The 25,254-nt window shown below is 47.5% G+C and overlaps 1 protein-coding gene across 4 annotated transcripts in view; it reads right to left on the bottom strand.

Annotated features, from left to right (window-relative positions):
- Positions 1 to 24,697, bottom strand: part of MCF2 (MCF.2 cell line derived transforming sequence) — a 49,310-nt gene extending 24,613 nt beyond the window's left edge. For 2 of the 4 annotated variants that reach the window (XM_090150306.1, XM_031594272.2), the window contains exons 1-9: positions 24,536 to 24,697; positions 15,890 to 15,958; positions 15,223 to 15,337; positions 11,566 to 11,656; positions 5,461 to 5,580; positions 4,313 to 4,429; positions 2,945 to 3,094; positions 756 to 880; positions 226 to 340 (exon numbers count right to left, since the gene is read on the bottom strand). In XM_090150306.1, the coding sequence (XP_090006432.1) occupies positions 226 to 340; positions 756 to 880; positions 2,945 to 3,094; positions 4,313 to 4,429; positions 5,461 to 5,580; positions 11,566 to 11,656; positions 15,223 to 15,337; positions 15,890 to 15,958; positions 24,536 to 24,650 (1,017 nt within the window). In that variant the 5' untranslated portion in view covers positions 24,651 to 24,697. Of the gene's footprint in view, positions 1 to 225; positions 341 to 755; positions 881 to 2,944; positions 3,095 to 4,312; positions 4,430 to 5,460; positions 5,581 to 9,722; positions 9,958 to 11,565; positions 11,657 to 15,222; positions 15,338 to 15,889; positions 15,959 to 16,265; positions 16,568 to 24,535 lie in introns of those variants that run through there. The other 2 variants (XM_090150307.1, XM_031594273.2) reach the window with 2 other exon arrangements.
- Positions 24,698 to 25,254: the final 557 nt, after the last annotated feature.

The following is a 25,254-nucleotide window of genomic DNA, read 5'->3' as shown; positions in this document are numbered from 1 at the left end:
TGCTTCTTCTCAGGTAAATCTACGTGGCTGCAGGGCAGTGATACCCAAATTAGCTCTGAATGAGGAAGAACAGCAGTCTTCCCAAGTGAGTTAGCCCTGCTAGTCAGAGTTAAGGAGCAGCAGCATAAATTAAACACTCTCAAAATAGAAAGCATAAAAATCTCTCTCTTCTCCCCCTTTCCCCAAATCTTCTTCTGCACACAGAAATAGTGCATCTGTTAATACCTCTTGAAAACTTTGCTCAAACTTCCACAGTTGTAAATACTGCTCCATTTTCAACTGATGTTTTTCCCAGAAGCCATCAAAAGCAGTTTCCATTTCCCGCAGCTGCCCGAGCAGCCTGGAGTACAGAAAAAATACAGGATTAGGACAGATGGACAAGCCCTAGAAAGACAGTCTACTCAGGACCCCAGCTCATCTCTCAGGAGAAATGAACTGATATATATAATCTCAGTGGCTTCTCATGAAATCATCACTGCAGATGACAGTACCTGGGTGAAGAAGTTGTTGCCATCACCATTTAATCAGAATAAAATCTGAGAGCCCTGCATGGGGCTGAATCTGTTCCACAGCCCCATCACAAAGGCTGGAAAAAACATCAGAGTAGGTCAAAGTTGACAGAAATCAGCCAGGAAATCAATGGGTATGGAGCAAAGCTGGTATTCTGTCTGTAAGTTTTTGATAGATACATCCATGCTGAAATGGCCCACGTTTTCACTCAAAGATCAGGCAAATTAGCAACATGCTGCACTCACCTATTCACAGTGTCCCAGTCTCCAGGCCTCTCACGATGCTGGTCCTGGCTGCATTCACCCACATCAGGCTCTTCTAAATTGCTTAAAAGCAACTTTCCTTCTTTTGTGACTGCTGTAATATCTTCCTGCACAATACAAAACATTTCTGATTCAGGCTACTCTGTGGGAGGTAAGGGTAAGGCATTTCGTGTTGCTCTCTTTTCTGTTTCTCTGCCATAAGTGGAGCACTGGTACCCATCAGAGCAAAGGACTCCCAACAACATTTAGCTCCCTTAATCCTTGGATGTGGGAGAGGCTGAACTACAGACTGGTCACCGCACTGGGTGGGAACTGGCAAGCATGAAAATATGAGACCACAGAATGATTCAAGATGCACAGCACTACCATGGAGCAGTGAGCAGGAGGAATTGTATTAAATATTTATCTGCAAGTCCATGCTTTCATTCAGGTATTTCTGCTGTTTAGGGATGTGCTTTTCCGTGATGAAATGTTGCACAGCATTCTTTAGTGTGCAGGTGGCTGCTATTCCACCCGGTTACATCTCATTCCCAGAGCCCTAAATTCTCCTTTTGATGCAAAGCCTTTCATGATATGTCAGACAAAGTAGCTGAACTGTCTAACAGGTGCTAACTTGATTTTGTCCCATTCAGGATATCAAAGAGGTTAATTTCTCAGTTGCTCCGTTTAATTAATTTCTGTCAATTTTTCATCAGCTTTGCATCTAGCTTCTGTTCAGTACCACAGCTACATAAATTATTCTGATCAACTCATTATTTGGTCGCAGGAATCAGCTGCACCCATCTTGTGGTTGTCAAGAGCCATATAGGGACCCCACGTCTCACAATCTGCACACAGTTTCTCATCAGCTTTCATCTTTCATGGTCTCAGAAGAAACAAAACAAAACAAAAAAAGCCAGTGGAACCGATTTCAGCCAGAAGCCCAAGAATGTTTTTGATATTTTAAATTAATAGATGTGGCATTAAAAGCAACAGATGGCTTCTACTGAGTGCTGCTGTGCTTTATATGCAAATGAAAACAGATAATGTGCCGTATTTCACCCCAGAGAAAAGTGTGTACAGCTGACTTGTTCATATGCAGGACTAAGTTGGGTAACCCATATTTTCTCGCTACGCTTTGGACACAATCTGAAGCACAAAGTCTTATTCAGTCATACATCAACATATGCAACTGCTGTTGTACTACAGCTCTGTTCATTTCCAAAGAAGAAATAAAAGACTTGCATTAGCTATAATCGCACCTGCTGTATATGTGTACATGTCTATTCAGATACTACTAGATACAGCATCCTTCAGACGTCATTTGGGGTATTTCTAACTGAGAAATCACTTTCACAAGGACAACAAATGATTATAAATGAGAATAGATACTCTTCCTTGATTTACATGAATGAATAAAGCAAAGGATCTCATTCTTCAACTGCACAGCACTGCTATTAGCATGGGAAGCGTTATGAATTGAGGGCCTGGGGATGTGCCTATGCTGTCCCCAGGAAGATGCAGGAGCATCTTTCAAAGCTGCAAAGACAGCAGCAGCTGTCTGCTCTACATCTTCCACTAAATCCTACAGAAATATTCATCAGTCACAATAGCTGAAAAAAATCTTAAAATATTAAAGAAAAAAGTTGTTTTATGTGAAACATGAAGGCTCAGCGGGATCAAGCCCAGCATGCTCCGAACTATACGCTCACAAGAAATCTTCACCTTGAATGCCCTCAAGCAAACACAGCTTCCTTCAGACCCCTGGGGCAGCTGCACTCAGTAAGTTGCAGCTCTGCATGGAGGAGGAGGGAGCTGAGGAAAAACCATCTCCCCAGACCCACTGACGATCCTTGTGTGCAACTTTCTGCAGCACTGAGTGAAGCAGAGGAAGCCCCACCAGCCTCCTTTCTGCCAGAAGGATGAGCAAAGACCAGAGGAACAGCACATTTCAGACATCAACTTCTGTATCCAGTAAAGAGCCAATGCTGAGACAGTTTTCTGGATGCCAGCATGATAATTTACTGGAATGCCTGGCAAATATAAGTTTAACATACAGACACAGTCATGCTGTGTTCTATTTTGTCTGCCACCACATACACTTGCATGGGAGGGACAGAGGAGTGGGTATCAAACCAACAGACAGTCAAACCCCAGAAATCCCATCTTGCTGTGCTCCTGATGAGCCATACCTTGAGCTGGAAGTACTTCTCAGTGCGCAGAGCCAAGATGCGCTCAATGGAATACATGTCTTCTGGGAGCTCAGTCTCTGCCAGTTCTGTGCCAAAAGATTGTAACATCTGTGCAATTTCCTTCACGGTTAGTGCAAAATTCTCTATTGCCTGGTGGAAGACAATAATTGAGATCAGACTGGGATTTAGAACATTGCTACAGCTCATAAGGAGTGCACTAAAAGCCAAGGCTGAGATCTGCAAGAGAGTGCAGCATCCGACTCTTAGAAAAATAGCTGAGAGGCCCACTGATGGTGGAGCTGCTGTGTGCTAACAGTGGCCATCAAGACATTGCCAGCTGGCTTTTAGCACAGCTTGAATCCATAACAAGGTCTTGAAGCAGTAATGGACACAGACACCTCACGTTTTGTTTTCTGCTGCCTGTTCTTGTGCACTGTCCTACCATTCACTGAAGGTCTATGGAAGAAGCCACCGTGGGATCCATCACACAAATTACTGTAACTCCTCATCTACCATACCTCTCCTCTGGCTGACCCACACCATGAACCACCTCCTGACAGCAGAACTTAAGAAAGGTCTTTGGCCTTTTGGTCATGGACCAAAAGGCTTCCCAGACTTGCAAGCCAAAGCAGTGGTTGACACTGCAGCTCTGGCTCTGCTTTTGGAATCAGGGTAATAAATTTTAATGCAACTGAATACATTTGTATTTTCTTTAAACTGCATATTTAACAAGGAAATTTCAGCAAGTGTTTTAAAAGCACCTTACATGGGAATTTTTTGAGGCTTTTAACATGGACACTTATCTAACACATGCAGATATGTTCTAGAAGCTCATCTTTTTCTTAAATTACCCTAACATTTTTGTCATTTACTTTGTCATTTTTGTCTCCAAGTGTGAGAGCTATGTCATTGTCGCTGTAACACATTGTGCAAAAGAACAAAACTAAGAGCCAAAAAATTTTAAAAAGCACGACGGTGGCAGTGCATCCATGCAAATGGGCAGAAACTGGCAGAAGCAATAGCTTGAACCACTCCAGCAATGATGTTTTGGGCTTTTGTTTTCACAATGAGTTCCACAACTGTCTGTGTGGAGAATGGTGCAGGACTGGGGGCACAATGATTAGTCTCAGACACTTTCATTAGTGCTTTGATTTGTTGGAAAGGTGGCTGGAAACTCAACCTGCCATTATAAATCCATTCAGTGCTTAACTCCGCTTGACTCCTTCGCAAACCTTAACAAGGAAAGGTGGTTGCTCCAGAGGTTACTCTCAGCTATGCACTGCTCACTGCTTTACAGGAGATGTTTAGCTGGGGATCAGGCCTTTCCCAGCAGATTCCCCACACCCGGTGTTGAGCCCCGTTACTTACAGTCCTGAAGATGACCCACTCGCTGTGGCAGTACTCCAAGGTGCCTCCAAACTCTGGGGTTAGCTGCTGCTCATCAATATATGTCAGCAGGTCACTAACCGAGCTCAGCATAACAACCTGCAAAGAAGGCAACTCAATCAGCTGGTTGATCATTTCCACCTAAATCATACGTGGATCAAGCCTAGAACTCTTTTATGGATGTAAAAATTGAGTTTTCTCTATATGTTGCTTTTTTCTTATGTTTATGGCTTAACAGCTCTTATAGATTTGACCACTTTCCGAAGGAATCCCTGATCTTCCAGGTGCTTTCTTTCTTAAATACAAAGTACAGTGAGATACTCAGTGTGTGCCTGCATATCAGAGCTGAAAGCAGAAGTAATGTAGGTTTTGACAAGAGATGACAAGTAACCTGGAAAAATATAAAAACTGGAATATGTCATGAAGCACTGGCCATCTTCACCTAAATACAGGCCTCAATACCTAAATAACATGAGTTTTTGGGTGTCCTGATCTTCCCTGTTATAAGTCATGAATTTTCAAAACTATGGAACTGACAATCATTTTAGAGTGAAAAATGCACTATTTCTGAAAAACTCCTACAGGAAAATACTGGTTTGCTTCTGGGAGTTTGTCCTTGTGCCAACCTTAGATTCCATAAATGTACTTTTCTTTTCTTAGCTATTACGTCCATTAATCAAGGTGGCTATAGAAGCTTTGGAAAGTTTGACTTCAGAACGTAAGAGCATTTCAGTTGCTATTTTAGAAACAAATAGCAACACGATGTTGGTATGGTGTTTACACTGAGATGAAAATGGTGATTATGGGTGGAATCTACAGCAAAAGCTTTGCTAGATGTCTCTTGGCATTTCAGACATTAAAAAAATTCCAGAGCATGGTTTCATCCTCTGTGGATGCATACATCTTTTTGGAACGGGGAGAATGGGCTGATAAAATCAGCTGTTCTGCAGGGAATAAACTGTGCACAGGCAAGCAGAAAACTGCTACAGGAGAGATTTTGTAGAAACAGAGCAGTAATGGCAGAAACGCTCCAGTTACTCCTCACATCAGTGCCTTCACGTCACCCCCATCCCAAGGTTCACAGGCAGCCAACAACCACACACAAGGCACAATGCTCTGCACGCTCATACCGGTAACTTGAGCAGAAAATCCTCCTGACTAAATCGAAATCCAATGTCAGTGAAGGTGCGCTGGAAAAACCCTGTGGGACGAAGAACCATCACCAAGTGCAGGTTCCCTGGGAATGATGCCTGCAGGAAAACAGAGAGAACATTCAACCTGGGGATGCAGCATCTCCAACTGCTCCCAAACACCTTGAAAAGATGAGAGATGATTAAACCTGATGATCTTTTTCTGATTGTCCCCAAGAGCCTTTTCTGAATTCCATCACAGGCTGGACTATGCACTATCTAACACAGGTGTAACTTGTCATCTGCTCTTGCTGGCCCAGCTTGAGAGCTTGCCTGCTGGACTCAGATCCCACCACTAGCAGCAATGCTTCTGCAGGCTCACAGCTGTGTGTTTGCAAAACTGGAGGGTGACACAAAGTGGTTTAGAGATACGGGACAATTGCAGGAGGACTGTGCAGTCCTACTTCCCCTTTGAACAAGCAAGTGGTTGGGCAAGTACCTGGGAGGGCTGCTGGTAGTACATTTAAAAAGAAGTACTGCAGTCAGCACTATAAATGAGGGAACAAAATTCTGTCTTAAAAGGGAACAGAGGGGCGGAACTTTGAGGGCAATGAGACAGACTGGGAGTGCAAAATTTATACCCAAACTTGCTTCACCCATATCTATACCAAGCACACTCTGCTTGCCCCAGCTAATTATCAGGCGACATTTAATTTGTGGTACTATTTCAGAATTTCCTGTCTATGCTACCAGTGACTTTTTTTCAAGCATATGTTTTTGGCAGGTGCAATTATAGATAGATCTGCAGAAAGGATGCTTGAAAATGAAAAAGAATTTTTGAGAACCTAGGAGTCATATCATTAAATTATGGATAAGCCCATGATGAAAATAACGGAGTTAATGAAGATGTATCATTTTATCTGAGATCCAAACCAGGCCAGGTTACATTCCTCCCTATATCTTCCTCATTTGAACTTCGGAACCCTAAAGCTGTCAGAGCTGTAGATATGAGGGCTTTTTGGCTCTCCCAGGTGCAAAGGTAACCCAAGGGACACTAAGTGGTAGTGGAGTTCTAATTCTACATCAATATAAAAATAAGTTTTCCTCGAATAGACAAACATCTAAATCCATTCAAGAGCACTGGGTGAGCCTTCCCACTACATAAGCACAGCATGTGCATGCCAAGAGCAGGACCATATGGACAATTCCCCATCTCCTGCTCTCTCCAACAGCAAGACCCTGTTGAACAACATGCTCTCCTTCCCAAAACCCCAAAATGCCAGATGTGATAGTGGAATATACACCAAGAATACTGAATATATTTGGATATTTTGCACAGTGCCTTCAAGACAAAGACTGCTCCCATAAACATGCATTAGCATTGTTTGAAAAAGCCACGATTTACAATTGAGATCTGATATCCATGAACTGCACCACTACTCAACGGCTATGTTTTCTTTTGTAGGAAAGGTCAAGTTGTGATTTCTTTTACCTACAACTCCAGTTAGAAATGCACAGTGACTTTTAGGATTAAACAAGCCACATAGATTCAATATATCGATCTGCAGCTATTTTAGGTAAGAGCAAAAAAATATATAGAAAAGAATGTGAATGAAGTGCCAAATTCATATCGTTTAGAAGTCAACAACAGCTGTGCCAGGGACAAAGATTTGGCGTTAGCTTAAAGAGCAAACCATAAAACAACAAAGAGGTTTACGCTGGCCCAGGCCCTGGGTGCTGTGCCTGTGGCACTCAGCACCTGGGGAGCACAGAAAATGGCTGCTGGCCCTGGGAGAGCAGTAATGGGCACAGCATGGGAGACCTGAGCAATCTGTGCTTGATGGTTTGATGTTTGGAAGAAAATCTTTCCCTCAGAGGGCAGTGAGGACCTGGCACAGACTGCCCAGAAAACTGCGGGTGTCCCATCCATGGAGGTGTTCAAGTTCAGGCTGGATGGGGAGGCAGCCAGCCCATGGTAAAGGGTTGGAACTGAGTGGACTTTAAGGTCTCTTTCAACCCAAACCACTTTGTGATGCTCTGATTCCTGTCAAATCTGGAGACAGCCAAAGGCCTGAACCCAGCCATGCAGTTGCCAGGCCTCCAGCTTGGAAACAGGGCCATGTTGAAGGAAGAGTGCCTGAAGGCTGCAGGAGATGCCAGTTCAGCATCCTGCTTCGCTGCCTGTTTAACTACCTCTGAAAGGAAGATCAGCTCTGCTGCAACACCACAGACAGGCCCCCCAGCCCTGCTGCAGGACACAGCTCTGTCTGAAGAAGTCCACTTCTGACCCCCTGCTCAGCTCAGGGTTCAGGAACTTGAGCTTCCCATATTAGCAGAGAGAAAACTATTGGATGCTTCCAAGAACCTGGAGCGGTTTCTCATTTTGAGACTGAGAAAAATCCCTGCCTGGGATGCAGAAAGCCCTCACTGAGGGAAGCACTACCAGAACTGGCACAACCTTGTAAACGTTCTGAATGAACTGAATATTTACAGCATGAATATTGCACTGGAAAGTATCTGGCAAGCTTGGCACTACCCATAGAAGCTGGCTGCCTCTCCCACCTCCCCAGGCCGGCTGCCTGCCAGGCCCAGCAGTGCTGCTATAACCAGCCCTGCACACTGCACTGCCCGGCCCTGAGATGCGAAGCACCTCTTCAAGAGAATAAGTGTCTTGGGACACCTATGGTTCCATGAGTGCAGGACACCAGCAGGTGCTACACACGAGACCATAACCTGACGTATCTGCTACAGAGTAGATTCTGACTTGAAACCACTTTATGCCCCATGCATAACACCTATATTTCCTTTGACGCCTGATATACTTCAGCCAGAGGTAGGTGCATTTCCAGGATGGGTTACTTGATTTCCCTTTAGTTTAGAAAGTGATAGCAGGTTTCTTAGATGATTCTGTATACATAAGACCAAGGTCAGCATTTCTGAGTTGTTAGAAAACAAGAAATCCTGCTATGCAAGTGATACCTTGTGTATTTCAAGCATAGAAAGAAAAAAAAAAGCAAACAAGCAAAAAAATAACTGCAGAAAGACAGCTACCAATGAACCCATGTCCTGTGCCCTCCTGCAGACTTAAGAGGAAGGATGAAAAGTTAAAAATATAGACAGACAGACAAGCAGACCAGTAATTCCTCAGAGATAACTTTCCCAAAGGGACTGCGTGCATTTCCATCGCTGCTACAATTCTCATTCTTCTAAGGGCTGAAGTCTGGAGCTCTGCAAACCGAGCTCTGATAATACTGAAGTTAACAGGGAGGTGGGGAGGGAAGGCGAACAAAACATACCAAAAAATGTTCCCCATAATATAAGCAAGAAAGCAATGACAAATAGGTCCTAAAATTTGCCTTATGCTTTATCTTATGACACTGAAAAGAATTTATGCATAATAAACCACCTAAAAGAATCCTCTACACTCTTTGTCTTTTGGTATTCCTCTGCAGCGTTGGAAAGACAGAAAACTATCAGGTACCCAGCAACATCTCAAGAGCATTCCATGGCAAAGAACACGTTCAGGAAACTCCCTATCCTGAGCACACAGGCATGTACGCTTTAAGGCCCCAGATCAGCAACTGCTTACATGCACACCCAACTACAGCAGTGCTGCTACAGTCAATATAGGTGAGCTGGGTTAATGCAGCTCAGGAAAGGACACAGACTGAAAGCATTGCAGTTATTAACTCCTTACTGAATGGCTTAATACTATATTTAATGTGGTTTTACATAACGTTGAGAATGGCTTTCTGAGGACATCGCTCCCTGCAGTTCACTGGGCCATCCGTGAGGCTGGAGATCAATAGACCCCAAGCAAAAGTAGCGCCTGCCGGTGACTTTGTTTCAGAGCAATGGGAATCGAAGCTAACGGTCCTTATGCAGACGCTGAAGTTCACGACTTTCTTCTGTCCCTTAAGGTAGCAGCCACACAGCAATAACGCCAAGCAGGGCCAACTCCAGCCTCACCTCCCCGACAGCCAAAACGCAGCTCCGGAGCGCCGTGCCGCCTTGATTCCAGCGGGCTGCACGGCCGACCCCGAAGATGCCGCGAGCACCGGCGCCGCGCAGCAGGTCCCGCCCGGGCCCTTTCGGTGCCGCGCTTCCCCCGGCTGCCCGCACCGCGGAGGAGCCCCGCCGCCCGCCGGCACTCGCATCACTGCGGAGCCGCGCGAAGGTCGCGGGTGCGGCGCATCTCCAGCCGCCCCCACGGGGCCTTTCCCCGCGATGCCGGGCCGTTCCGCGGGCACGCAGCGCCTTACCGCATTCCTCCGGGGCCTCCTGCCGCCCCGCGCGGGGCTCCCCTCGGCCATGGCCTCGCGGCCGCAGCGCTGCGGCGGTTCCGCAGAGGGACGCGGCGGCCCGGCTCCCTGCTTCCCGAGCGCCGGCTTCGATTTAAGGTGGAATGCCAAAAATCAGCCTCGGAACGGGGCCGACTGCCTTCCGCCACGACCGAGCCTGAGCGATTGCACCACAGCTTTCACCGTTCTGCTTTTCTTTTTTTTTCTTTTTTTTCTTTTTTTTTTCTTTTTTCCCCCTCCCTGCTGCTCTCTGAAGCACGCGTTCTGAAGTTGATTAGGATTTCGTGTGCGAAGGAATGCAGTCCGTAGCAAAACCTACGGCTTGAGCCTGCTGGCAGGGTCTTGCTTTCCAAAGCAATGGCACAAGCATGAGCCCGTGCAGTCAGTACAGAACGGCATACACAAAGGAGTTAAACAAAAATCTGTATTCTGATAAAAAAAAAAACAAAAAAACAAACCCTGGATCAGATGCGTGACTGCAGAGCTGCATATTCTTATGGTGAAAAAATAGGGCACTGTATTTCAAATGCAGCTTATTTGCACTTCTTTATTCCAGAATTACGCAAAGATCAGAAATGCAGCATGCACTATAGTTTGACTGCAAGTAAATCGGGATGTAACCTTTTGTGTTACTAGCACAAAGGCAAGTCCAGCAGAACCCCTCTTGGTCACAAAGACAGCCTTCCAGGGCTGGGCCCTCTGGTTTTTAAGGCGAGCTTCCCAACTCTTAGCATTTAGCAGATTCCTGCCTCTCACTGCCCTCTGCACACAGCTGCGCTGCAGTATTTGCACACACAGCCCTGATACACCCCAGGCAAAGCTTCTGCTCTGCGTGGACACAGGTACACTAATAGGGTGTGTGCTCAGAGGTCACACAGTAATTACATTTCCTGATGGAACACGAGATGAATGGCACTTCTGTTTGAAGCTACAAATTAGGACAGACAGGATTTTTTTGTGCTTGAAACTTCCCAACTATGCAAAGCACCAACATCACCCTTAAAGGCAGCTCCTGGTACTCCCACTGGTTCAAACACCAGCAGCAGAACTGAATTCTGATGATCACTTTAAGGAATTTTTTTCTATTTTTAAAATGCTGCCTTTTCTCTCATGATGTGTGCAAATTCATGTTGCAATGTTCAGAAGAGAAAAAAAAAATACAATCAAATACTGACAGCAGTACCTTATGCACAATGCAGAAAGGTAATGGCAATCCTTCCTTCCATTGGATGCCTATAAGCAAAATGTCACTAAGGCCAAGTCCAGCTGGACCAGGAATGCCACGCTCTAGTTCCCCATGGCTCAACGTGTTGGTGAGTTGCAGAAAACTTGCTTTTGAGTTATGCTCAGAACAGGCAGCACAAACAGTGAATGCAGCGGTGCACGTTTAAAACAGTTTTTCCACCCAAGCCCACTCTGCAGCCTGCTTTAAGATTCCAACCCTTTCAGTCACTGAAAATTAGCTAAAATATACTCTCACTAATAACCAGTGTCTAGAAAGAATATATGTGAAGCCAAATTCTCCACCCAACAAAATCACAGAATGTGGCACAAAACACATTTGGGCCACTAAGGGAAAGTACAAAAACAAGCAAATGAATTGGTTTAATGCTCAAACAGCTCATTTATGCATTCAAATGAGGCACAGAGCCATGACTGAATTAATCACAGGGCCATAAAGCAAAATGCTACCGAGAGAGAAAGCACGAGCATCATTGCTCCCAACTCCTAATGCTTTCTGAAAGTGGCACAAAATGGACACGACTTCGTACTTTGAAAGAAATTACCATTAAAGAGGACTTACTGCAATTTTTTGGAGAGTCATTTTGACAGATGTCCACGTGTCCAATCTTCTATCCAGGATTAGGATAAATTTGGTGTCCGACTCATGTTGACTATGGGATTAAAAGTAAAAAAAGTAAATGAATAACATTTTGAGGGAATGTGACTTTGTACCCTGCCTCACCCTCTCCCCTACCCCCAAAAACAATCCCAAGAACACAGAAAACAAAGCCCATTTTGACATTTCCACAGGTGTCAGACAATCACAGAATGGTTTGGGTCGGAAAGGACCTCATGGGAACCCTGCGGGCAGGGCTGCCACCCCCTCAGTCAGACACTGGGTCAGGTTCCCCGGTGCCCCATCCAACCTGGCCTCAAACACCTCCAGGGATGGAGCGTGCTGCCAAAATACATTTGAAAATATTTCCTAGAACAGACTCCAGCAGCAATTTGGGAAGTCCATCTCATGGCTGAAGCACTGCCTCTGCAACAGGCAACGCTATTTGCGTATCAAAATCCTTTATGCTGGTTTGAAATCCCCTCAGGAAGTGGGGAGCTCTGGGGATCCACATGCTGCAGTGTGACCCAGTGCAGAGGTGAACTGTGAGTGTAACAAATACAACCTTGTCAGGATATCTGGTCACAGCTCCACCAACAGACACACCAAGGGTACCTCCAACTGCAAACTGGAGTTGTGTTTGCACGTGTGTAAGGGTACACCACCCCTACAAACACACACTATGGATATGTTAGGTCAAGCTCAAAGTGCAAAGGTTCGTGCTTTTATGCAATTTATGCATTGTCATTGAGGCATACCAGAAAAGAGCAGAGAAAATAAATACTGTGTTTTACATATGGGTCACACACAAAACCTTGGCACATAAGTAAGTGCGAGGTAAGCTTACACACTGTCATCTGGAATCAGGCTCAACCTTTCAGCCAAAAGCCTATTTTAGCCAAATTGGTTTTGGCAACATGGAGAAGTCTTTGCACACTTGTGTCAGGAAATCCCCAGCAAGAGTTTAGTAACAGCAGCAGGTGGGAGAGGGCCAAAATGATCCTTTTGTGTGAGGTTCACTTTGATAATGAGGATAGAACTGCTTGATTTTCCAGTGTACAACTTTAAAAGGCAGGTCTCTGCACAGGATAGCATTCCCCAACCCTTGGCAGTATTAAGACAAATACGGCATTTAAGCAGCACTGCTGTCATTGTAATAAACCCCTTCAAAAATAACACCAACAAACCCAGAACCCAAGCAATTCTGAAAAGGCAGCCAGACCTTAACACAATGTCAGTTCATCAAAGCATGTCCCAGTACATCATTCAGTCCAGACAAGGTTACATTCAGTGAGCAGCCTCTCAGCAAGCTCATCTACTTTTATCAGTTCCCTTACATACACAAAGAAGCAAGTTCTGAGCTGTACAAAAGTTCTGAAATCCACTATGGGAAATTTTTAATTTATTTTAGGGCAAACAGAGCAAGCCTATGGCTATTTGCAATCCAGGCCTTGTGGGTTGATCAGATTTCCAGTCCCATGATGTACCTTTCAGACTGACAAGAAAAATAAATCAATGCATTCTCACAAATGCTTGCAAGAGGCAGCTTTATTTGCATCCAGCAGCACATGATGGAGATGGATAACCAGACAGAGGCTTCCTGTCACTTTTTTCCTTACCCTTACTTTTGTATGTGTTGCAGGACACACCGGACTAAAAATAAAACTTGGGAGCTTTTGCAGGAGGACTTGAAATTGGATCGCCAAGTCTGCAACCGGGAAGTTGCTCACTGGGCTGGGAGGCTGCTGGTGGATCAGAGCACACCCCAGCACTCACTGCATGGTACTGCTACTCCGAATTATTGTGGCTTCACTGCTCCATGTCCCCAGCTGTGGCTGTATGTCATTTTTACTCCAATATGACGATGCAGGTGAAATACACAAAGTTTGTCTAAATACCTAAAAGCTGCATCGTCAAGATCACTGCCAGGGTCTCCTTTCTGCAGAGATCAGGATTTGTCCCACTCTCCTGTGCCTCTCCTTCAAGCACATCATTGTGCAGTGCTATTCAGCAAAGCCCATCCCTCAGCACATAGCCCACCGCGTGTATTTTGACTGGGGTACATGGAATGTGGGAACACACTATTCATCTTTCTATATCATTATTCTGCATCATCTTCTCTACTGTTTTTCTCTACATGTCTTCCATACAACCACGTCCTGCATTATGGTCGCAGAAGTCCCAAAATCAAATTAACTGAATACAAAACTCAGCTTCCTCCTGGCTCTGTCACTAACACGCTCACCTTGTTAAGTGAAGAACAGTCTCCACTTGTCACCTCGAGGAGAAGCACTCCATGAAATTCAGCTCCCCAGAATACTACAGACCCAACATCCCATGTGGTTCCCTCAGACTGGTGTCAGCAGGACAACTCATAGTCATTGCTGCTGATTACAAAGAACGGCGTGGTGCACATGGTTTTGATGAACCCATAGCCATCCATAGGTACATGGCAGGGAAGTGTCTGTGTATTTACAACTCATTCTGCACAGCTCTGTGCAGTCATTTCAGACTCCAATGTTGTTAGAACAGCCAGGTACTGAAGCAGGCTGCGATGGTGGTAGGAGGACTAGAGAAGCATGATTAAAGTGGTTTTACAAATAACACACTGAGCACGGCTGAATCACCAGAAAGCTCTCAGCTCTCATTAGTTTCCTGATTGAGTTTGACCTATTACAGGGACAGCAGGACTGCTAATCATGCTAACGCCAGAGTGTTTAAAGTCACATGGAATAAAAAGCCCTGAAAGATCCAGGCAGAGAAGCACACACACAGCTGGGGGCAACCTGCCCAGCAGGACGGGACGGAAAGACCCCTCTGCAAGCCTGACCCAGGAGGAGCACAGCTTCACAGTAGATCAAGAAAGAAAGAGAGACCAGAAGCCCTTTTTATTCCTGCAGAGGTGGCAAAACAGACAGTACTTCTCCCGAGGCAGCTGCTGATAGAAAGCTCCCATCTAGCTGCTGTCAACCTACTCTCCCTGAAGGCAGAAATTTGCCAAAACAGGCATTATTCAAGGAAATTAAGCATTCCAGGTAACTGAGTCAGGCTCAGCAGCAAGTAGTGGGAGCACCATTAATCTGAGCACAGAGCCCTGCATGTGGTCGGGACAGATTGCTGGCTGCTTAACCCTGGGATACAGGCACATAATGGAGCTGCAGCACGCTGCTGAGTGATCGGGTGTAATGGGGACCCCAAATGGGTTTGTTCCTGTAATTATTCTCTTCCTTTGGTTACATTTCTCTTTTCCACAGTAATGACTCTCTATTTGTACACGTCACAATATTACTCTGGAGAGGAATGGCATATTTAAGCAATGACACATGTCAAAGCTTAAAAGAAAGCCTGTTGCTAATTAGAAACTTAATAAACTGAACTGATGATATATGCAGGCTGGAAAGTAATAAGGATGATGTCCACTTTTTATCTGCAGTTACTGGCACATTAAATACCACACCTGGACACCGCAAGAACTTGCAATTAATTGCTTGTCTTCTCCCCTGCCCTAGGAGCTGAAGACACCCCTCGTGCCCACTCACAGCATTAAGCTGAAGATATTGCACCTGGCCCAGGTCAGACTGACACTGCCCATCACAGGTGAGACAGAAGGCGGCCACATACCTCGGGACTGATGTTAGATACGTTAAGACTTTAGTTACAACATCCTCAGGCACATCGTTGAAGCGAGAGTTGTCAGGCAAGGTGATGATCCAAGCCTTGTCCTTCCCTCGGCCACCTGGAAGGAAGACAAGAGTTCTTCTGTGGGTGTTTTCTGGGAGAGCCAGCAGCAAAATCCAGGTGCACAATCCAGGTCAAAAAACACCCCACCAGCCCATAGACTATGTTATTACAGAGGGTATTTACATCACCAGAACAGACAAAGTAGGTCAGATTCTGGCACTGATGTCAAGCACAACACACATGCACAGGTGGTAGAAGCAAAACTACTTGGTACCAGATATTTCCTTTATTTGTTGAGCACACTTTACATGAGACAGAAATCAGAAATGCAAGGAAAATCCATGCATTTCTGCACATTTGAGCTTGCACATTTCAAAGCAAAATATTTGCAAAGCTTTGAGCATTTTGAAGGAACAAGTATTGTACAGAGACAGAAATCTAATACATTCCTTCGAGCCACCTCAATATTTTATTAACAGCATTTCTACTGGCAATGAAGACTGCTTGACAGATAACATCCCGTATGGAGTATCACTTTGCCAAGCAGTTCATCTGGAGTATTTAATTACAACACAAAGAGAGAACATGGAAGGCTCCTGCTACTTACCAGAAAGAAAAGCAAACTGCTTCATCAACTCATCACTGATGTCCTTAGCACAGATGGGTGCTGTCGTTTCTGAGGAAAAAAAACAAATGCAGCAGTCAAAAAGAGAGGAACAAATCAAAAGCAAACACATTTATCAACGTGTTAACACAAAAGTGGGACTTACACCAAATGCAGCTTCCCCAAACTAGGGAAGAAAGCCTCTGACAAAGGATTTATGGTTTTCTATTGACTCTAGCAGGGTGAATGCCATAACTCTGCAGTAAAAGTATTCTATCAAACATGCCTGGGGAGAACTGCTTGGGATGCTGAGAGTTCTTCCCTCAACAGAGAATTCCTCATAGAACTTTCATACTTTGCAGTTACCAATTGCACCCACCTGTATTCCAGTGCATTCCAGCCACAGATAGACAATGGGATGAGCAGCCAGGACCTCTGCAGACAAGGTTGGGGTTTTCATACTGTTACACTTCTTAACTTTGAGCAAATAAGCTTCTGGAAGCAGCTGGGCTGTTTACAGCTGGCACTGGGCCACCTGCACTGCAAAAGCTGTTGTTCTTATGTTCACTATTAGAACTCTTTTTAATCAAATAATGGGAGAGGCTGTTTTAATACCACATTTAGCACACCGTGACCATTTCAGTGGCAGAGAAGCACATCAGAACAATATGCATAATTTCACCTTTCACTGGGAAAAGCAAACAGAAACCAGACTCACTGAGCACACGGGCATTATTCTGGATTATCTATAAATGGAACAAGAGCTGAAAATTAAACATCTTTGTTCCTGCAAGGAAACATTTTGAAACATCTATACACATTAAGGACCTTTTGCTTTCCAATAATTACATTTTAAACATTAATTGTTTTAGGGAGCCAGTCCCAAGGAGCGTTCTGTTGGCTGTCCTAAATCACATTGGCCAATACTTCAGCATGTTCCACCGTAATCAATATTTATTCTATTTCACTTGTTTGCCAAAGCTTTCTGGTCACTTCGACTTTACCTAAGGGTTTCTCAAGCACTGCTTTGGCTGCCCTGAGCTGCAGCATGGCAGCCCCATGGGGCAGTAAGCACTGCATGCCTTTGGCCCTCCGTGCCACCCACCTGTTCCCTTCTGTTATATGCACACGTAGACAAAATAAGTTTTTTGTTGATGAGGGATTGGCACTCATTCTTGATTTCAACAGGCCTTAGAGTGGTAAGGAAGAAGTTTGTTTTGCAAAGACATTTCAAGTATTTCTTGCTCATTCAGTTGACTGCTTCACCTAACTCAGGGGAAAGCAGTGGTGATAACTTTCTTCTGTACTTGTTCATGTCAATATTTTCATACTGATAAGAATCACATGAATAAGTTAATGAGCTCCAACACATGAAATATACAATAACAAACACACTGGCCTTGGAAAACAGAGAAGCCCCAAGGCCAGGTGCATGTTTATCTTGGCTGCCTCCGGAAGGTGTGGGGCTATTCAGCAGCAATGTGTACATTGGTAGTTCAGGTAAAGCTCACGGCACGGCCCACACCTGGTGTTTGCTCCCCTGAAGATGCAGCCACTGGGGCACTGGGTACAACACAATGCCCATGTGTGTCTCACGTGCACAGCACTAAAGCCAAACACAGTTGCAGGCTTACAATAAACACAGCTTTTGTTTGCTACTCTGAAGTGATAAGGGAAACAGAATCATAGAACTGTTAAGGTTGGAGAAGATCTCCAAGATCCCCAAGTCCAACCCCAGCCCACCCCCACCAGACCCATAACCACGTCCCTCAGTGCCACATCTCCACTGCCCTGGAACACCTCCAGGGTCGGTGACCCCACCACCCCCCTGGCAGCCTGTGCCAATGTCTCACCAATTTTTCTAAGAAATTTTTCCTAACAATCAACTTGAAATGCTGGTGCCAAGCATCCTCTGGGCCACGTGGCCAAGTTCACAGCATGCTGTGAAACTGCATTGGATGGAGTTCCCTCTATGCTTTGAGAGCTGTGGTTTCCAGTGAGCGCCTGGCTCCCAGGTTCACAGAAAGCTTCATTCTTGACTTGAATATGCAGATGAGGGCCAAAATCCTACAGCATCATCATGAATTCGAGTTTCTTGCTTCTCAATGGATCAGGTTTTTGGAAAAGAGCATTCAGCACAAACGGAAAAAACAGGTCCTTTCAAGTGGTCTCAAGTTGAACACCTGAAATTTAACTCCTTTGAGGGAGAACTAGTGAAGTCTGGGGGAGCAGCTCCCCTGCAAACCCACGCCATCCCAGCAGGCAGGGGCAGCCCAGAGGAGCAGCAGCTGCCCTTGGTGAGGTCGGAGCGCAGTGGGCTGATGGCATTCTCTTAGAGCTGCTCCTCAGCCAACTCATCCCTGGTGCTCGCTCTGCATTTGTCATCAAATGCATCTTTCTGGAGAAATGTTGGAGAAAAATCAAGGGATTTGCATGTTGCTGTGCCCATGACACAGCAGTTGGATGCTGCAATCCTATATAGAAGAGCAGCCTTTGCTGTCAAATATTGACCTCTGGGACAAAAGCAGTGAAAGACAGTGGGGCATCAACAATATCCAGCTTTTAGGGTCTTACTGAAAGCAAACAGCACCTAAACAATACATTGTCATAGCAGTATAGCAACTGCAATGGCATTCAGAAAGAGGACAGCAGTCATCTGGGTCCAAATTCACTCAGAACACAGCAGAGACTCAATTAAACTCCCGAGTGCTTTGCTTTCTGGTAACTATTGTTTTCTTTTCTATTCTAAACTTTGCAGGTCCACAGCATCTGCAGACAGCAGCTGTGTAATGCATCTGCCAAGCCGATGTAACAGCGCCTTACATTTCACAACATTGGCCAAGTATTGTTTGCAACTATAAAATAGGCCTGGAGATAGCTTTGTTGTGAATGAAGAATAATAGCTCTTCCTGTGAGTGTTGCTGCGTAGCCTAGGAAACAAAACTGAACCAAATTAAATGACAAGCGTAAAGGATCACGTTGAGCTTCTCCATGATCTGCTTGTTCTCTGTTTTCTGTCCATTTGGACGTCTACACCCAAAGCAAAAAGGTTTATTTGGTGTCAGGGGAGCCTGCAAATGAGTGTATTTGTAACCTATTTCCATACCCCTGGTGACTTTCTGGGTTAACCGTGGTCATCAGCTGGCATCTGGAGTCCTAGCAAGTTCCAGCACAGCCCCAAGTGTAGTGCAGACCCACACAGAGCAGTGACAGCCACAGAAAGGTGCTGTGCTTGGGGAGCGACAGTGAGGACTCCTTCAGGCTGACGAGGGAACTCATTTGCGTGGCCAGCATTGCTGGGAGCTCCCAGACAGCTGCTGGAGCATGAACTGGGCTGGGGTATGAGGATTCAGCCCTGCCTTATCTGCCATGCGCAGGAGTTGGAACAGAAATCACTCGGAGCAGAGCACTCCATCTCTCAACCCAATGCAATGCAATGGATGCTGTCTCCACTTCTCCTGTAAAAGTTGTTCTGCATCGCAAAATTAAATATTCACTGAGGCAAAGAATGGAAACGTAGCCCTACAGCCAGGCAGAATGACCACCACAGCAGCCTGCCATTTGCCCTGATTCAGTCCAGATAGACATATCCCATCCCATATCTGTAAAGAAGCACTCAGAAGGAGCGAGCCTGCAGCCCAGCACTCAGGAAACTCATTCTGGATACGTGTCATGTGAAATGTAATCACCTGCAAAAGCCCAGGGGCTCCACCAGGAAGAAGGGAAGAAATCCATGCCACAGCAGTGGAGGGAACACCTTGCTGCAGGAGATCCAAGTCCTTGGGGCATCCCAGCCACCAGCTGCTGACCTTTCCCACTTGAATAATTTCAAAAAATGCTGGATTCAATCCAGTACACAACAAGAACCATTGTTACCCTTCCTACCAGCCATATCCAGAAGGATATGGAGGGAGACACTATGAAGAACACCCTTTCACCCTACAAAGTTCTCTACCGTGCACAGCCCGCTGGTGAGAGGAGCTCCCCACAAAGCCTGCACAACAGCACTGTGCCCACTGAGGGAGCTTGCAGCAGGCTGCAGGGCACAAGCAGTGCAAGGACAGCAGGCACCCCTGCATCCCCTGTGCATCTCCCCATGGAAGCTTACACCTGGATCCAGCCTGATGCCTGCACCCGTCCCAGGCTGAGCACAGCAGGGCAGGCATGGGCACACGCAGCAGCCTGGCTGTGAGCCAGCCGTGTAAGGCTGCTGGTTCTGCTCGTGCTGTTCAGCACAATGTCTTCGTTAAGGAACATATAGCAGATAATAGGACATTGTACTGCTCAGAACATAAGGCCCATTGTGTTTACAAAAGGCTTATTTGCAGAACCTGGTTTGGGCAGAGGACTGACAGCTGAGGTCTGGAGGCCCCTTCCTGGTTCTGAGACAAAATTCTTCAGTAGCTGGGAGTAAATCCTGCTGCACTCACATTTGCAAGTGATCTATGCTGCATGCGTAATCTTTGGTTATTTCTAACAGCAGCCATGCAGCAATGATCCACCTCGAGCCATGCAAGTACAGCAGCACGCTAAGCCCAGGCACATTCAGCAGCTTGCAGTCCCAAACCATGCCACCACTCCCCAGGCCAGGCAAGTGACACAAAAGAGCCATTAAAATATTGATGACAGAAAGCTTCTGTACCTGGAATGCCATGAGCCCCAGTACCCACCGCAGTGCCGCATGGGGACAGCTCCTGCCCTGCAGCCACGGGCTGCTGACCGCTTACCACCACAGCCACACCACATCCAAACCCACTGCGCACCTCTCAACAAGCCTCAGTCCACGTGGGTTTTTCATTCCACGTGGCTCCCAGGTGTCTGACAGAGGAAGGAACTGCAGCCACACATGCCCAGCACCAGCACGGGGGTGGCACAGAGCTCAGAGCCGGCAGGAGCAAAATACAGGGTGCAGACAGGACAGATCACATTAGAAGCATCATCACAGGTGGGAAACAGAGGCAGGAACATCTGGCATGAGCACCTCAAATCCACCCAGGGATTCAACAAGCATTAGAAAGCCCCAGGAGGGTTAGTGCATCGCTGTGCTGGATGCCCCTTGACTGCACCTGGCTCAAGGATACCTTAAATTATCCTTTGTCAGAGCAGGCAGTTTTTTAAGGAAAGGCTCCAACTGCAAGCTCGTTCTTTTGCTTTTCCCCAAGCACCCACTCTGGTGGAATGTAGGAGGCAGGATATGGCAGCAGATGGTCCTCCATGACCCAGTGCCTGTGCTTCTCCTTCAGGGCCTCCCAGGGCTCCACTGCAGAGGATGCTGCAGCTCAGGCACAGATCTCACACCTGGGAGTAGCTACCAACATCTGAGAAACTGAACAGCAGAAGAAGAGTGAATCTTCTTTGAAAGACTTTAGATTTATAAAGAATGATAATAGGAGTGAAAACACAGAAGAAAATGCTACGTTGTGGTCACTGAGCAGTTCCACCTGAGGAGGATCTCCTCCAGCCAGGAGCAAACAGTGGGCAAACCGCAGCAGCTCTGCTCACAAAAGGCCAGCCAAAAGTAAACCAAACAACAGCCAGGCTTACACGTTATCTCCTGTTATTGCTGCAGCTCCTAACATGGGGGAACTGAGCACTGGGTGCTTGGGTCTGCTCGCATCCAACCAGGCAGCCTGCCTCCTCACATCACCCCTAACTAAGCAAAAATGGGGAGAGACGGAAGGCAGCTCAACCATACGTGAATTTGCATCTATTGCAAGAGATGTAATAAAAGTTTCTCAACACCCACCCTGGTGGATTCAAACTCAGTGTGGGAGCTGAGAAAATTTAGCTCCTCGAATTTATAATCCTTATGAGCTCCAGTGTGCTCTTGCTTCTCTCCTGCTCCCCGTTTCCATCACTCTGCCCTTGTGCAGGCTCAGCACCAGGTGCTGCACACAGCAGCTCCATGCTCGCCTGCCAGCTGTGCACCAAAGCTGTGCCAGCAGTGATCACCTCCCAGGTAATGCCATTGGCCTCCACCACACATCACTTTCAGTACAAATGACTTCCCAAGCAGGCTGCTGCAGAGCCAAATAGAAGCGAGTATATGCATCAATAACTGCACATCAGCATCCAATACTGCAGAAGTGTTGGTTTTTCAAAGCCAAATTCTAGCTTTGTGCACCAACAGAGTAACTCATCATATGTGTATTAGCAGTAAATCCTCGAGCCCAAGAACACCTGCTTTGAAACCCAGAATTAAGTGCAGGGAAGTCACTGGAACAATGTATTCACTTTCACAGCCCACAGAGCAAGGAAACCAAATTATACAGCCAGGTTCCCACAACGGCATAACCTGGGAACTCTGCTGCAATTTCAGGAAACTAAAAACAACTGCCCTCAATTGAAAACGCTCAATTCTGTCCTTCCCCCACTGAGCAAAAGCCCATATTCAAAGCCTAACTGTCTTTCCTGCAGCAGGAAGAGGTTGGCAACACAGGAACAGCCCAGTGCTCCTGCGTGACCCCATCCCGGGGACAGCCCCACAGCTCCCCAGCAAGGGCGGTGTATTGGAAGGCTCTTCTTCTTTCCCCCCCTGTTTCACACCTCAGTTCCTCCCCTCCCACACAGCCCTGCTGTCACTTCACTTCTGTCATTGCACATGAATGATGAACGGTTAAACCACAGTTGTAGCAAACGTGACCGATGGAGAGGAAGCGCATCCTACGTCTGCTGGCCCCACTGCCAGTGTCCCACATCCCCTGCAGCACCGGGGCAGGTCTGGGTGACAACAGCACTCTGCTTCCACAGGGCATGAGCTCTGCACGTGTGTAAGGCTCCATGAAGGAAGGAAGAGCTCCAAAATCCTTGGGATGTGTGCATCTAACTGTATGGCAAATACGGGAGGGAGTAAATCACCTTGTGCTGGAAATAAGCAACAGGTTTCCAGTACCGATGTACAAAGAGAAATAAATAAAGCACGACCCCAGATGGGGCTCAAAACTCAGTGAGGAGGGAATAAACCCTCTGATTTAATATCTCATAACTTGGGTGAACTTTATTCAATTTCTTATCTTTTTTCATGCCTCACTTTAAGAATCTATGTATATCCCACATCATATGTCCAGACCGTGCAGCTCTAGCCATACAGCTGTGCCTCTGGGGAGACATTCTGATATTAGAGGTCATCTGCCAAGAGCAGCTCACCAGGATCCCACTGCCCAGTACCCTGCTCCTACAAAACACCATCTGTACCCCATTCGTGTGCCACTAGCCCTTGTGCAAGCACTGTGGGTGCTCCATCACCAACATCAGCACAAGAAGAACTGGGATTGTTGTATTTTCAATCATAGCCATTCAGTGGCATCCTCTGTCACAATGATCACCTCTATGCTTCCCCATTGCATTCACAGATGCAGAGTGGCATAGGGCAGTGTGTGATGGGAGCAGAGGGTGCTACGAGGTGAGCATCCCCTGAGAGCTGCTCCCAGGAGCAGGGGATGCTTTGCTAAGTCCACACCTGCAGCCTTCCCTCCTGATCAATTCCTCCTGTGCCCTGTGCTGCACTTTGCAAAGAGGTCAAGGGAACTGGAAGGAAGCTGTAAGCCTTTTTGGGTCAGTGTGTCTTTCTTGTGCCTGGCACGGCTCCAAGCGCGCTGCCAGCTGTGAGCTAATGAGGAGTAACGAGCGCCTTCACCTCCCAGCAAGGTACGCATCGTCCAGTGGCAATGGAGTCACTCAGAATGCCACCACCTTCCCCAGTTATTAAAGATCTCCCTGCAAAAATCCGTTCTTCCCGCAGATAAACAGAACAACAAAAAAGAAGTCAATGCTGTAGTGTATTAGCAGATCATTGTCCATCAAAGGACGCATTGTTGAGGCACAAGAGCAGCTTACAGCCCAGGGCAGCGGGTCAGGCTGTGCCCTGCCATTACAGCCCTACAACCCAGCACATCCTGCAGCTCTGGGCATCCCCTGACATGCGGGTCTGGCAGTGCCTAAGGCCCAGGGATGGGGCATAAGGCTGACACCATCTGCACGTGCTCTACACACACCACTGCTCTGCCACTTCGGAAGTTCAGGAAGGGCACATAACCATCCTGATGGTTGCAACTGTGGGAAACTGGAGAGGGGGGCACCTTTCTGCTTTATCAAAGCCCATCTCCTCACTTCAGGTTCGTTGGAGCAACGCATTCCAATAACAAAAAGGAGATGTCAGCAGCACAGAGTGACACAGCCTCTCCTTAAAGAGAATGAGGCCACTCAGCACCGGTAATGTGGCCCACAGAACCAAAAAGCCCAGAGCCCTCGATATCAGCCTGCGCAGAGCCCACCGGAGCCTTCCGGACAGGCGGACTTCAGCACCCGCAGCGCTACGCCCGCATCCCGCTGCTGAACTCACACTTTCCGTGCGAGAGAAGTTACCACCTGCGTGCTCCGCTCGGTGCCCGCCCGGAATAGTCCCAGCCGCGTTTAAACGATCTCCATTAAGAACGTGAGCGCAGCTCCACAAATAGACCCGGGCCGCCGGCGGAGGAGCGAGCGGCGCGCACAGCCCTGCGTCCCCACGGAGCCCACGCGGCGCCCCGAGCCGAGACCCCGCGGGGCAGCAGCGGGCAGCACCGCGCGGCTGCGCCCCGCCGTCCCCGGGTACCCGCAGCCCTTCGGGGAACCGATCCCCGCGCCCCGTCCCCGCAGCCCGGGACTCACCGGCGGCGGCGGCCTCCAGCAGCGCGGCGGCCCGCAGCAGGCAGTAGTAACGCTCCATCTCCCCCGCCGAGGTACCCCCCGGCGGGGGCCCGGCCGGGGCCGGCGCCAGGGCCATGCCCCGCGGCAGCGCTCCGCCGCCGGCCGCGCTCCGCCGCCCCGAGCCCGAGCGCCGCCGCCGCCGAGGCGGGGCTGGGGAAGTGGGAGCCGCCCCTGCCCGCCCCGAGCCCGCCCCGCCGGGCCGCCCGTCCCGCCTCCCCCGCCGTCTGCCCGGCGCTGCTCCTCGCGTCCCGCCCCGCCGCGTTGTGCCCGGCGGTGCTGCGTCGCCCTCGGCCGCGCGGGGGTTGCTCGCGTCGGGAGTGCTGTGGCCCCGAATGTGCCCGGGGCGTGCAGCCCGAGTGCAGTCATTGCTTCTCATTGCCATGCCTTCTGCGTTTCCTATTGCAAAACTAGATTTTCACTTGATCCGTTTCTCTTACTCCCATCTCCAAAACAAACAAACAAAAACCCAAAGCGCCATGTTTTCATCCTCAGTCAGCAGTATTTTAGAAAATTCCTTGAGCAGTACTGAGAACTGTGCCAGCAATAGCGTGGCCAGCAGCAGCAGGAGGTGGTCGTCCCTCCATACTCAGCTCTGCTGATGCCACACCTCAGTGCTGTGCTCAGTGCTGGGCCCCTCGCTACGAGAAAGGCATCGAGGTGCTGTGGGGTGTGTGCAGAGA

Source organism: Phasianus colchicus, chromosome 14 (genome assembly GCF_987193195.1).
Source record: "Phasianus colchicus chromosome 14, bPhaCol1.hap1.1, whole genome shotgun sequence".
Taxonomy (NCBI): Eukaryota; Metazoa; Chordata; class Aves; order Galliformes; family Phasianidae; genus Phasianus; species Phasianus colchicus.
Note: the sequence above shows the minus strand (reverse complement) of the source record. Positions and strands in the feature narration are given on the sequence as shown.